This window comes from Plecotus auritus (assembly GCF_963455305.1).
Source record: "Plecotus auritus genome assembly, chromosome: 6".
Classification (NCBI taxonomy): domain Eukaryota; kingdom Metazoa; phylum Chordata; class Mammalia; order Chiroptera; family Vespertilionidae; genus Plecotus; species Plecotus auritus.
In genome coordinates this window covers 88,928,334-88,939,777 of record NC_137773.1, presented here as the reverse complement: position 1 = coordinate 88,939,777, position 11,444 = coordinate 88,928,334, and the positions used below count along the sequence as shown (strand labels likewise).

At 54.0% G+C, this 11,444-nt stretch overlaps 1 protein-coding gene across 1 annotated transcript; it reads left to right on the top strand.

The window, feature by feature from the left end:
- The first annotated feature begins 488 nt into the window (after positions 1–488).
- Positions 489–11,444, top strand: CDC37 (cell division cycle 37, HSP90 cochaperone). The gene is made up of 8 exons (XM_080674579.1): positions 489–1,007; positions 6,821–7,102; positions 7,666–7,774; positions 7,880–7,995; positions 8,080–8,202; positions 9,256–9,438; positions 9,544–9,615; positions 10,904–11,444. The coding sequence occupies exons 1-8, from the start codon at positions 585–587 to the stop codon at positions 11,051–11,053; spliced, it is 1,458 nt and encodes a 485-aa protein (XP_080530705.1). The 5' UTR covers positions 489–584; the 3' UTR covers positions 11,054–11,444.

Here is an 11,444-nt window from a genome sequence, read left to right as displayed (position 1 = left end):
AGCGGCCCTTGAGTACCACGACGAGGAAAAGCCCCATCCACCTCCACAATTCCCCCCGCCCCATCACTATCCTGAGTGGGGCCTGGGGCACTGGCCGCTGGACAGACATTAGCGACACCCAGCGGCCGCACAGGGATAGGCCGCCGCGTACCCGCTAGGCAGACACGCGGTGGGGTTGGGGGCGGGAGGGGTCCGGGTGATTCTAGAGTGGGTGTGTACGCGAGTCCCCACTCCTAAGTGGCAGAAGATAGGAGTGGGACAAGGAGGCTCTGATCCGAACCGGGAAAATACCAGCCCCCAAAGCAGGGCCACGTTGTGGCCAGCCAAGGGCAGGGTCATATCCCTCCTCCACTTAGACCCTCCCAGGGCAAGGTCCTGCACCCCTCATTTTGGGAAGTTCCCTCAGATCACACCCTACCCCGATTCACAATGAATAGGGGGCAGGTCTCGTCGCCGAGGCCCCGCCCCTGCAGTGGGTTCAGGCTGTCACTGTGGCGTGGCTAGGAGGACAATTAGCTCGCTCAGTCTCACCAACTGCCCCCCACCTGCGGCCGCCGTAAATTCCCACTGTGAGGCAGCGGGAGATGAGGGGGGCGCGAGGTTGGGGCGCCTACAGGTATATCCCCCAGAGGTGCCTAGCGGGAACCCCGCATCGGAGGAGGTGGGGTCCCGGCGGGGGCTCCAGAGGCCGGAACACGCACTCAAGTCCCTTTAAGACTAGCTCGGTCGCTAGCGCCGCCGCCGCCGTTACTAGGGATATGGCGTCACCTGCGGGTGGGGCTTACGCGCCCGACCGGAAGCGGAAGGGGCGGGGCTCCGCGGGCCCAAGTTCCAGTGCTGTCGCTGCCGCTGCCGCCACCGCCAGTGCCCCTTCGGAACCGGAGCTGGCTGGGCCCCAGCGCAAGATGGTGGACTACAGTGTGTGGGACCACATCGAGGTGTCTGACGATGAAGATGAGACGCACCCCAACATCGACACGGCCAGTCTCTTCCGCTGGCGGCACCAGGTAGAGCGCGCGTGCCCAGCCCCTTCCCCCCTCCCGGGACTCCGCTCCAGAGTTCTGATCCCTTATACCTCCAGGGACCCGCCATTGACACCTGGGATCCCACCGCACAGTCTGGGCTTTTAATATCTTCCGGGGCTCAACTCCGTGACTCCAGAACTGCCGGGACCCCTAGGGCATCTTCCTCATAGTCTAGACTCCCAAGACAAGCTTTGGGGGTGCCCCCTAGTCCTGTCTGGGACCTTCGACTTATACCCAGAACTCTGCCACAGAGTCTGGACCCTGATCCTATTCGGGTACCCACTTCTGATCTTGGATATCCCATTCGCCCCTCCCCTCCCCAGTTTCTAGAGTCCCTAATACTTGAATGAATCTATTCTGCGATATGATTCCCTGGGTTTGAGGATGATTCCCATTCAGATCCACAGATCCCACTCCTCCAAATAGAACAAGGAACTCTGCTTCCCCTGAGATTTCTGTTCCTGGCCTGGATGCCAACCCACACCCCGGACCCCTTCCCTATCATTAAGTCCTTTGCCCTACTGGGGTCCTCAGTCCCATCTAAGACTGGAGGTTTGGAACCCGGTTCCCGTCCAGACTGAATTACCAGCTCTACCCTGATGAAGCCTCCAACTCTGTCTGCTCTCCTTTAGTCTCACCTACTGTAGACCCCATATCCCATGACATCAGGAAACCCTACCTTAGCAGCTTCCCTCCCAGCCAGAGCCCCTGCTACTTACTTGGTATTGCAGACCCAGGCACCACCCACACCCCAAGACCAGCTCCCTGTAGAACCTCTACCAGCATTGGAACACCTCATCCAAACCCACCCTGTCTTCCTCCTAACCCCAGCCTGGCCTGCTGCTCTCAGACACCCAAATTGTCTCTACTCTCATCAGGAACCCTCTCCCAGCCTGATTCCAAATTCACTGCCCCTTTTATATATTTTCCCCTAAACCCAGATCCCAGAATCCCAAGTCTGAGAGTACCCCTGCCTCTCTCCCTGTCCAACAGTGCTCACATACCAATAGAATAGCTTTCATAAGACCTAATGTTCTAGCCCTAGCTGGTTTGGATCAGTGGATAGAGCATTGACCTGCGGACTGAAGGGTCCCAGATTTGATTCTGGTCAAGGGCACATGCCTGGTCGATCCCCAGTGAGGGGGTGTGCAGGAGGCAGCCGATTCATGATTCTCTCTCATCATTGATGTTTCTCTCTCTCCCTCTCCTTTCCTCTCTGAAATCAATAAAAACATATTTTAAAATACCTAATGTTCTAACCTCCTGCTCCCCCATATCAGAGCTGCTGTATCCACATGCCTGTGCCTGTTATACTCTTAAACTGAGGGTGTGTACCTCTCAGAACCTTCCAGTTAGGAATGCTTCACCCCACCCTCCCTTATGGCAACTCCCAATCATTTATTCAGAAACTCCTAGAAGGGCCCTTTCCCATCTTGCCAAAGCATTATTAGTTCCTACAACTGGTCCCCAGTCCCATTTTCAGCCCATTCCTTAAAGCAGCTGTCTCTTATGATGTATCTGCTGGGCAAGCCACTAGAGAGCAGGGGTGGGGAATGTCTGGCTTGTGGGCCATATAAGATCCCTGAAATCATTTGGTCTGGCCCTGCCAAGGCATTAGGGGAGAGTTAATTAAATGTTTGACCAAATACAGCAGGCTAATTTTTAAGTTGATAATTTTGAATGCCCCTCTACTGATGTTATAAATATCCAAATGGCCCTTGGCACAAAAAAGGTTCCCCACCCCTGTCCTAGAGTGTAAGAAAGTTCTAGCACTTCCGTTTTCTGTTGTGTGTAACATTTATTATTTTGAAATATTTAAGACCTCCACAGAGCTCTAAAGACAATAAACTTGGGAACACAAGTTTCTGTCACATAAAGCGGTTAATTTATACTGCTTTATGGAGACCGCGTTGGTCCTGCTGGGTGGGAGGACCCCTCTATCCTGTAGCAGCTTCCTCCCGCCACGCCCTCCTCCCTCCTCCCACAGAGCCTTTTCCTGTCCTGCCACAAGAGCCCTGAGGCTGTAGTGGAGACAGCGGGCCTCAGTGTCTCCAGCACTAGGCAAGCCTGGGTTCTATCCCAGTCAATTGAAATGAGATTAGATCTGAAAAGAACTTGGCTCAGGCCCTGGGAGGAGAGGTGGGATTGGTAGAATGGTAGCCTTGTGAGCTTCTGAACACTGACTTCCCACCTGGGTTCAAATCTTGGCTCCTGAATCACTAACTTGCTGCATGGCCTCCAGCAAAGTGTTTGATCTCTCGGTGCCTCAGTTTCCCCAGTTGGGAATATTAATAGTATCCACCCCATAGGGTTGTTATGAGGTTGCTTTATTTACTTACCGTAATGTATGTAATGCTTTTGGGACAGCGCTGGCATGTAATAGCTCTTTTTAAACTTTAGCCACTACTTTCATCATTATTATTTAGGTAATTCGCTCTCATGGTAAAAAACAAAAAAACTTCCAAAGACTCCAGAAGGGGACAGGTGAGGCTCCCTTGTCACCACTGGTTTCCTGTGCCTCCTTCCAGTGAGTTGTGCCACATTAAGATTCCATGAGCCTTGATTTCCCTCTCTGAAAGGCGGGAGGGCAGCCCCACCCACTGCCATGGCTTCTGCCCTGCCCAGCCCCTCATGGAGGTGGAAAGCCAGGCCTGGCAGGCAGCCACCCCTGCCAGTTCTGGGAGGCCTTTATTTAGCTTTGGCCTCCCTGGCGGCCACTCAAAGGACACTGGGAAAAGCTTGGTGGCTGCCCAGCAGAGACCAGTAGGGTGGTAAGTTTCTGCTGCCGCCCTAGGCCAGCCGTGATGCCCACCTGAGAGAGCCCCTCACAAGTCAGCAAGAAGGCTCCAGCGTGACACAGGCCCTTGTAGAGAAAGGGAGGTTGCAGAGGCCAGGGATGTGTTGTGTTTTGATCCCTCCATGAGGCAAGGGCCTTCTCGATCCCTATCCACATGGGGGAAAGTGAGGCTCAGGACTGGTGTGTCAACCCAGTGGAGCACCAGTCCTATAGAGGCCCAGGTCTCTTCGATTCTCATCCCCTGTATGCCTGGCCCTGTGCTAGAACCTGGACAGACAGCCCCAGATAAGGCATAAAAGCGAGTTAACAGACTATTCTGGTGGTAGTAGTTATGGCAGTGATGATAACAGTAAGATACTGAGTGCTGTGTGGCAAGCAGTTGCCATGGAATCATTTATTTAGTCCTCACAGCAACCCTGTGAGGCCTCATTTCACAGAGGGGAAAACCAAGGCAGGGAGCAGTTTAAGGGACTTGGCCAAGGACATGTCACCAGTAAGTGGCAGAGCTAGGTGCTGTGATGAGGCAGTAACAACCATTCCCAGTTAATGAGCCCTAACTCAGGGGCAGAAATAAAACTGAGCACTCAAAGTGCATTTCCTTGTTTGAGCCTGAAAATGTTCCCCAGAGAGAGCGATTGTCCCCTTGGACAGACAGTAATGACAGTAACCAGTGTGGAGATGGTGCTTGCTGGGCACCCATGCCCTGGACCATCTGCTTTAATTTATAACCTTCTTTGCTTCTCCTGGTGCAATCGCATGAGTTTGGTGGTGATGTCTGCATTTTACAGCTGAGGAAACAGATTATGAGAGGTTAGGGCAGTGGTCGGCAAACTGCGGCTCTGTTGACTAATGAGTTTGCTGACCACTGGGTTAGGGGATCGGCCCTGGGGACACCCAGGCAGTACACAGTAACCATGGAATGTCACCCCAGTTCTGGGGCCTGAGGCTGACCTCCAGCATCTTCTCACATTATCTGATGATCACAAAGGGGCTTTTGGGACTCAGTGACACTTAGGAGGACACTTGGGGAAGGCTCTGTTGAAACTGAGACTTGGCAAATCAAATGGAGTAAGAGGAAGAGAATTCCAGGTGGAAGAAACAGCATGTGCAGAAACTAAGAGGCAGGAGAGACTGGTGTATTCGGGGAACCACGAGGGCCAACATCTGCCTGGGACCCAGAGTTGGGAGAGGAGGGCAGGAACCAGCCCTACACAGGGCCTTGGTGCCAAGTTGGCAGCTTGGGGCAGCATCAGAAGGTCCCATCTGAACCCACACACTAGGACGGAGTAGTGAGAAAAGATGTATATGTTCCAAAGACTCCTCTGTCAGCTTCTGAGCCTGAATTTGAGAGAGCAGCAGTTGAAGGCAATGGCATCTCTTGGAATTTTGTCAATGGCTCTGGATTGAATGGGCACAGCCAGGAGCCAGGGAAGATGATGGTGGAGCCCAGCAGGGCTGGAGAGGAGACGGGGCTGAGCGATCTGATAGGAGTCTGAATGGGGGGACTGAGTGAGGGGCATGGTGAGATGGGCACCATCACTAAGCTTAGGGCACAGTGGAAGTGGACATTTGGGGTGAAACACCCAGGAGGCTACTGGGCATGAAGCTGGGGCTCAGGAGGGCATGCTGTCCAGAGACAGCTGAGGGGCCTTGGCAGTGATCCAGGCTCAAAGACTCACAGTGGATTGAATTAGAGAAGCATTTAATAGTCAAAAACTGTCAGGACTTGGTGCCAGAGCAGGAGGGCAGGGCAGGGCAGGATCAGTGAGCAGGCCTCAACTGGGGGCAGGAGGTGGGGTACGGGTGGCTTCATTGAGGAGTCTGGGTTTTGGGGGGTAAAATGGTGGGTTTGGTTTTGGACATGGAGTTGGAGATGCCTACGGGACACCCAGGCAGAGGTGGATTGAGAGGGTTGCTGGACAGAGGATGGGTTGCAAGACTCTGAGGAAGAAGGGGAGCCTATGACCTTGGTGAGGGATGTCTTTTTATTTTATTTCATTTTATTGTTAATCCTCACCCAAGGATATTTTTTTCCATTGATTTTTTAGAGAGAGTGGAAGGGAGGAGTGGGGGAGAGAGAGAGAGACAGACAGACAGACAGACATTGATGTGAGAGAGACACATCAATTGGTTGTCTCCTGCATGCACCCGGACCAGGGCTAGGGATTGAACCTGCAACCCAGGTACATGGCTTTGACTGGGAATCAAACCCGAGACCCTTTGTTCTTTGGGCCGACACTCTATCCACTGAGCCACACAAGCCAGGGTAAGGGGTGTCTTGATTCATCCAGCAAGCAATTCCTGAGCCCCTGCTATGTGCCAGTGTGTGTGTGTGACCCAGTAAACAGATGTATCCCTACTTCTGGGGAGCCAGTATCCTTGGAGAGGGACTGTGCCCAAAACATGATAAATAATTGTCACTGGATGTTAGCAGGTGACATGTGCTAAGGAGGAAGATAATGCAGGACAGGAGTGAGGGGAGGTCCTGATCTTCAGTAAGGTGCTCGGGGAAGGCTTCACCTATAAAGCAACACATGAGCCAAGATGCTAAGGATGGGAGAGAGTCACCTGGGGGGAGGGGGATCTGGGCACAGCCTTTCATTCCGAGGGAACAGCCAGTGCAAAGGCTCTGAGGTTTGGAGTGCATTCAAGAAAGGTTGAGGCAGCCAGTGTGGCTGTGGGGCAGGGGAGTTGGAGGAGGTGAAGGCACGGAGGTAATAGAGTGTGCAGGGCCTTGCGGACTATGGGGAGGACTTGGGCTTTTGCTGTGAGTGAGGTGGGAGCCATGAGGAGTTCTGAGCAGAGAAGGGACCTGTCCTGACTCAAGTGTGTGTAGGTATCTCTGGGGGTGAGGGTGGAAGCTGGGCACCCAGGACACATATTGGTGCAGACATTCCTTGTGACCATCCCAGCTATATCCTGGAAGCCCTTGGCTGCGATGGGGCCAGGGTCAAGGAACAGGCTATTTCCCAGAGTGATGGGCCATCCCTGCCCACAGGCCCGGGTGGAGCGCATGGAACAGTTCCAGAAGGAGAAGGAGGAGCTGGACAGGAGCTGCCGCGAGTGCAAGCGCAAGGTGGTCGAGTGTCAGCGGAAGCTGAAGGAACTAGAGGTGGCTGAGGATGAGGGCAGCAAGGTGGAGCTGGAGCGGCTGCAGGCCGAGGCTCAGCAGCTGCGCAAGGAGGAGCGGAGCTGGGAGCAGAAGCTGGAGGAGATGCGCAAGAAGGAGAAGAGCATGCCCTGGAATGTGGACACGCTCAGCAAAGACGGCTTCAGCAAGGTATGCGGGGGGCTGGCGGGGTACTCGCACCCCTGGTTGGGTTCCGTGGCCATTGGCAGGTTGCGGGGGCGGGGGCGGGAAGGGCTGCACAGGTTAAGGGAGAGATGGATGGGGCAAAGGGGGGAACAGGGATGCCAAGTAGATGAAGCACCCCATTGGTCCCCTTATGATCTGCCCGAAGGCCTTAGTCCAGGGGTGGGCAAACTTTTTGACTTGAGGGCCACAATGGGTTCTTAAACTGGACCGGAGGGCCGGAACAAAAGCATGGATGGAGTGTTTGTGTGAACTAATATAAATTCAAAGTAAAGGAGCAGAGGGGAGAGCAAGAGAACCCTCCGCTCTTTCGGCTCCGCGGGCCGGATAGAACAGCCGAACGGGCCGGATCCGGCCCACGGGCCGTAGTGTGCCCACGGCTGCCCTAATCGGAGGCCACATTGATGTTAATGGCGCCATCACTGCTTCCACCGTGGATGGGATGGGCACTGCGGCCACGGCCCACTCGGCCATGTTCGAGGCACTCTGAGGCCTCACCCCAGCCCGCTCCCTTTCTCCCCACACCACAGAGCATGGTCAATACCAAGCCCGAGCAGGTGGAGGAGGAGTCAGAAGAGGTGAGAGAACAGAAACACAAGACCTTTGTGGAGAAGTATGAGAAACAGATAAAGCACTTTGGTGAGTTGGGTGCGGAGCTCCACCAGTGGGCCTGAGGGGGTGGTGCGTGACAGGGCTGGCTCTGCCTCTGGGTCCTTCCAGCACCCTGTCAACACCTTGTTGTAGGCATGCTCCACCGCTGGGATGACAGTCAGAAGTACCTGTCAGACAACGCCCACCTGGTGTGCGAGGAGACAGCCAACTACCTGGTCATCTGGTGCATTGACCTAGAGGTGGAGGAGGTTAGTGGAGCATGCCCTGGGCTGGGGAAAGGCTCCACCCTGAGGCTGCCACTTGGTGACACTGTGCTGGTCCTCCTTGGGCAGAAATGTGCACTCATGGAGCAGGTGGCGCACCAGACCATTGTCATGCAGTTCATCCTGGAGCTGGCCAAGAGCCTGAAGGTGGATCCCCGTGCCTGTTTCCGGCAGTTCTTCACTAAGATCAAGGTGGGGGCCCTGAGCAGCTGGGGCGAGGTGGGGGTGGTCCTCAGGGAACCAGCCTACGGTCGTTGGTGGGAGGCAAACACATGTCCACTGGGGCCCAGGCCTCGATGATTAGAACCTTATACATCAGGAGAGGGCTGAGCCATGGAGGAGGTGAGAATTTGTTGGCAGATTTTGAAAGAGGATGAGGGCCAGAGTCAAGGACACCTCCAGGTTTCTTACCCTGAGCACCTGGAAGAACAAAGCTCCATGTGCTGAGCTGGGGAGATTGAGGGCAAGGCAGATTTGGGGGCGGGGCCGCGTGATCCAGAGCTCGGGTGTGGCTGTGTTGAGTTTGAGGTGTCTACGAAAGTCCCCACAGGAGGACATCAAGGAAGCTGTGGGGGTCTGTGGTGCAGGGGGGCATGCAGGCAGGTGGTCATTAGCATACAGGCACACTTCGTTTTATTGCACTTCACCTTATTGAACTTCACAGGTGTTGTGTGTTTTTACAAATTGAAGGTTTTTGACAACCCTGTGCTAAAGTCTGTCAGCACCATTTTTCATGTCTCTGTGTCACATTTTGGTAATATTCTCAGTTTTTCAGACTTTTTCGTTATTACTATATTCATTATGGTGATCTGTGATCAGTGATCTTTGATGTTACTAGGGCAAGACCAGCAAAAAGATTACGACTCGCTGAAGGCTCAGATGATGGTTAGCATTTTTTAGCAATAAAGTATCTTTTAATTAAGGTATGTACATTTTTTAGACATAATGCTATTGCATACTTAGACTACAGTATATTGTAAACATAACTTTTATATGCACTGAGGAACCAGATATCCGTGTGACTTGCTTTATTGCGATAGTTCCTTTACTGCGGTGGTCTGGAACCGATCCGCAGTACCTTCGAGGTATGCCTGTATAGGTGGTAAAGTCTGAGCTTAGAGGCGGAGACTAGATGGAATAGAGAAGAGGCTCAAGCCCAAGGGTGTCTCTGAGGACTGGCAGCAGGAGGGTCTTGGATCCCTCAGTCCTGCCTGGCAAACTCCTCTGGCTTCCTGCTCCCCACAGACAGCCGACCGCCAGTACATGGAGGGTTTCAACGATGAGCTGGAGGCCTTCAAGGAGCGCGTGCGGGGCCGCGCCAAGCTGCGCATCGAGAAAGCCATGAAGGAGTACGAGGAGGAGGAACGCAAGAAGCGGCTTGGCCCTGGTGGCCTGGACCCCGTGGAAGTCTACGAGTCTCTCCCTGAGGTGCGGAGCCCCAGCCCCGGGCAGGCAGGCAGCAGGCAGGTAGCCAGCGGGACTCACGGAGTCCCAGGGACCCAAGCCCTGACCTCAGCCCTTCTTCCTCCGCAGGAACTCCAGAAATGCTTTGACGTGAAGGATGTGCAGATGCTCCAAGATGCCATTAGCAAGATGGACCCCAGTGTAAGTAACTGCACCCCAGGCCCACCCAGTAGCCAGGCTGAGCGGCAGGCCAGCAGTGTGTCCCTCAGCTCCCCTGACCCCAGCTCTCCATGTTGCTGATAGAGGGTCTCCTGGGTTTCTGGGAGGAATAAGGGAGGCTGGGTCACTGTGTGGCCAGCACATGAGGCAGCCAGGCTTTTGTACCACGAGCACCTGCTGTGTCCTCGGCATCCAGACTGAGTATCACTGTCACTGTGGGCTGTTTATGAGCACAGCCAGCACACCCCACTGACCCCATCTTGCCAGTGATTCAAGGTGGCCCCAGGAGGGGGTTCCTCCCCAGCGTCAGTTACCCCATCAAACCACAAATTCTCTCTTTTTTTAAAAAAACACATTTTTAAAATCTATTTCAGAGAGGAAGGGACAGGGAGAGAAAGACAGAAACATCAATGAAGAGAGAGAATCACTGATCAGCCGCCTCCTGCACACCCCCCACTGGGGTTTGAGTCTGCAACCCTGGCATGTGCCCTTGACTGGAATCGAACCCGGAACCCTTCAGTCCATAGGCCAACGCTCTATCCACTGAGCCAAACCAGCTAGAGCCACAAATTCTCTTTTGATATTAACTGGCCAAATGCATGGGAAGGGCTGGGCACATGGTAGATGCTGGTAAATCTCAGCTATCATTTTTGTTAGGAGCAGTAGCAGTGCTGAGAGATGAGTCTTAATAGAGCTTGGTTGACCCCATTCCTGACCGTGGCTTAATGGTTGGCCATACTGGTTTCCTCATATGTAAATTGGGTCCATTCAGAGGATCTGTGCTTCAAACTCCGGTCTTCAAACTCTGGCTTGAGGTTCACTGCCTGTCTTTGTTATACAGAGGTTATGCTCTTTTTTAAAATTTTATTGATTTCAGAGAGGAAGGGAGGGATAGAAACATCAATGATGAGAGAGAATCATTGATCGGCTGCCTCCTGCATGCCCCGTATTGGGGATGGAGCCCACAACCTGGGCATGTGCCCTGACTGGGAATCGAACCATGACCTCCTGTTTCATAGGTCAACGCTCAACCACTGAGCCACACCAGCTGGGCTGCACTAGCCACATTTGACTTACTTGATAGCCACATGTGGCTGGTGGCCATCATGTTAGACAGCACAGATTATGGATCCTTTCCATCACTGCAGACAATCCTTTTGGATAGCTCTGCTCTAGAATGCGCAGTAAGCAGGCTTTAGGATGTGCAGGAGACAGGTGGTCCTCCTGGAGGTGGCAGCTTGGCCTCACCTGTCTGTCTTTCTCCCCACAGGATGCAAAGTACCACATGCAGCGCTGCATCGATTCAGGCCTCTGGGTCCCCAACTCCAAGTCCAGTGAGGCCAAGGAGGGAGAGGAGGCAGGTCCCGGGGACCCTTTACTGGAAACTGTCAAGTCAGATGAGAAGGATGTCAGCGCGTGACCCGCCCCAGCTGCTGCCCGCCTGCCTGCAGGCTTCCGTGTCCCCCTTTTCAGAAAATGAAAATAGATGCCATTGCCCTAGCTCCTGGCTTCCTTCACTTCCCCCCACCCTCCAGCCTGGAAGACCTGCCCATGCCCTACCTCCCGCACTCATCCAAGTCTTGCTTTGAGTCAAGGGCCTTCACTGCCTGAGCTCCCCCATCAGCATTATGCCAAAGGCCCTGGGGTCCAGGAAGGAGCAGAGGTGGTTAGGCCGATCCACAGGAGAGGGGGAGGGTCCCCAGCCGAGGGGCCTGCTCCAGTCACTGGGCTCTGTTTCCACTGTCGGCTGTCGAGTCTCCTATATGGTAAACAGCAGTGATCTTCCAATAAAGGATTTCAGATGCTCTGTA

Excerpts from the sequence above, each read along its gene's own strand:
- CDC37 (XM_080674579.1), top strand. The coding sequence starts at position 585 with ATGAGGGGGGCGCGAGGTTGGGGCGCCTACAGGTATATCCCCCAGAGG. Across the intron at positions 1,008-6,820 it reads TCTTCCGCTGGCGGCACCAG|GCCCGGGTGGAGCGCATGGA; the intron begins GTAGAGCGCGCG and ends CCCTGCCCACAG. Across the intron at positions 8,203-9,255 it reads AGTTCTTCACTAAGATCAAG|ACAGCCGACCGCCAGTACAT; the intron begins GTGGGGGCCCTG and ends TGCTCCCCACAG.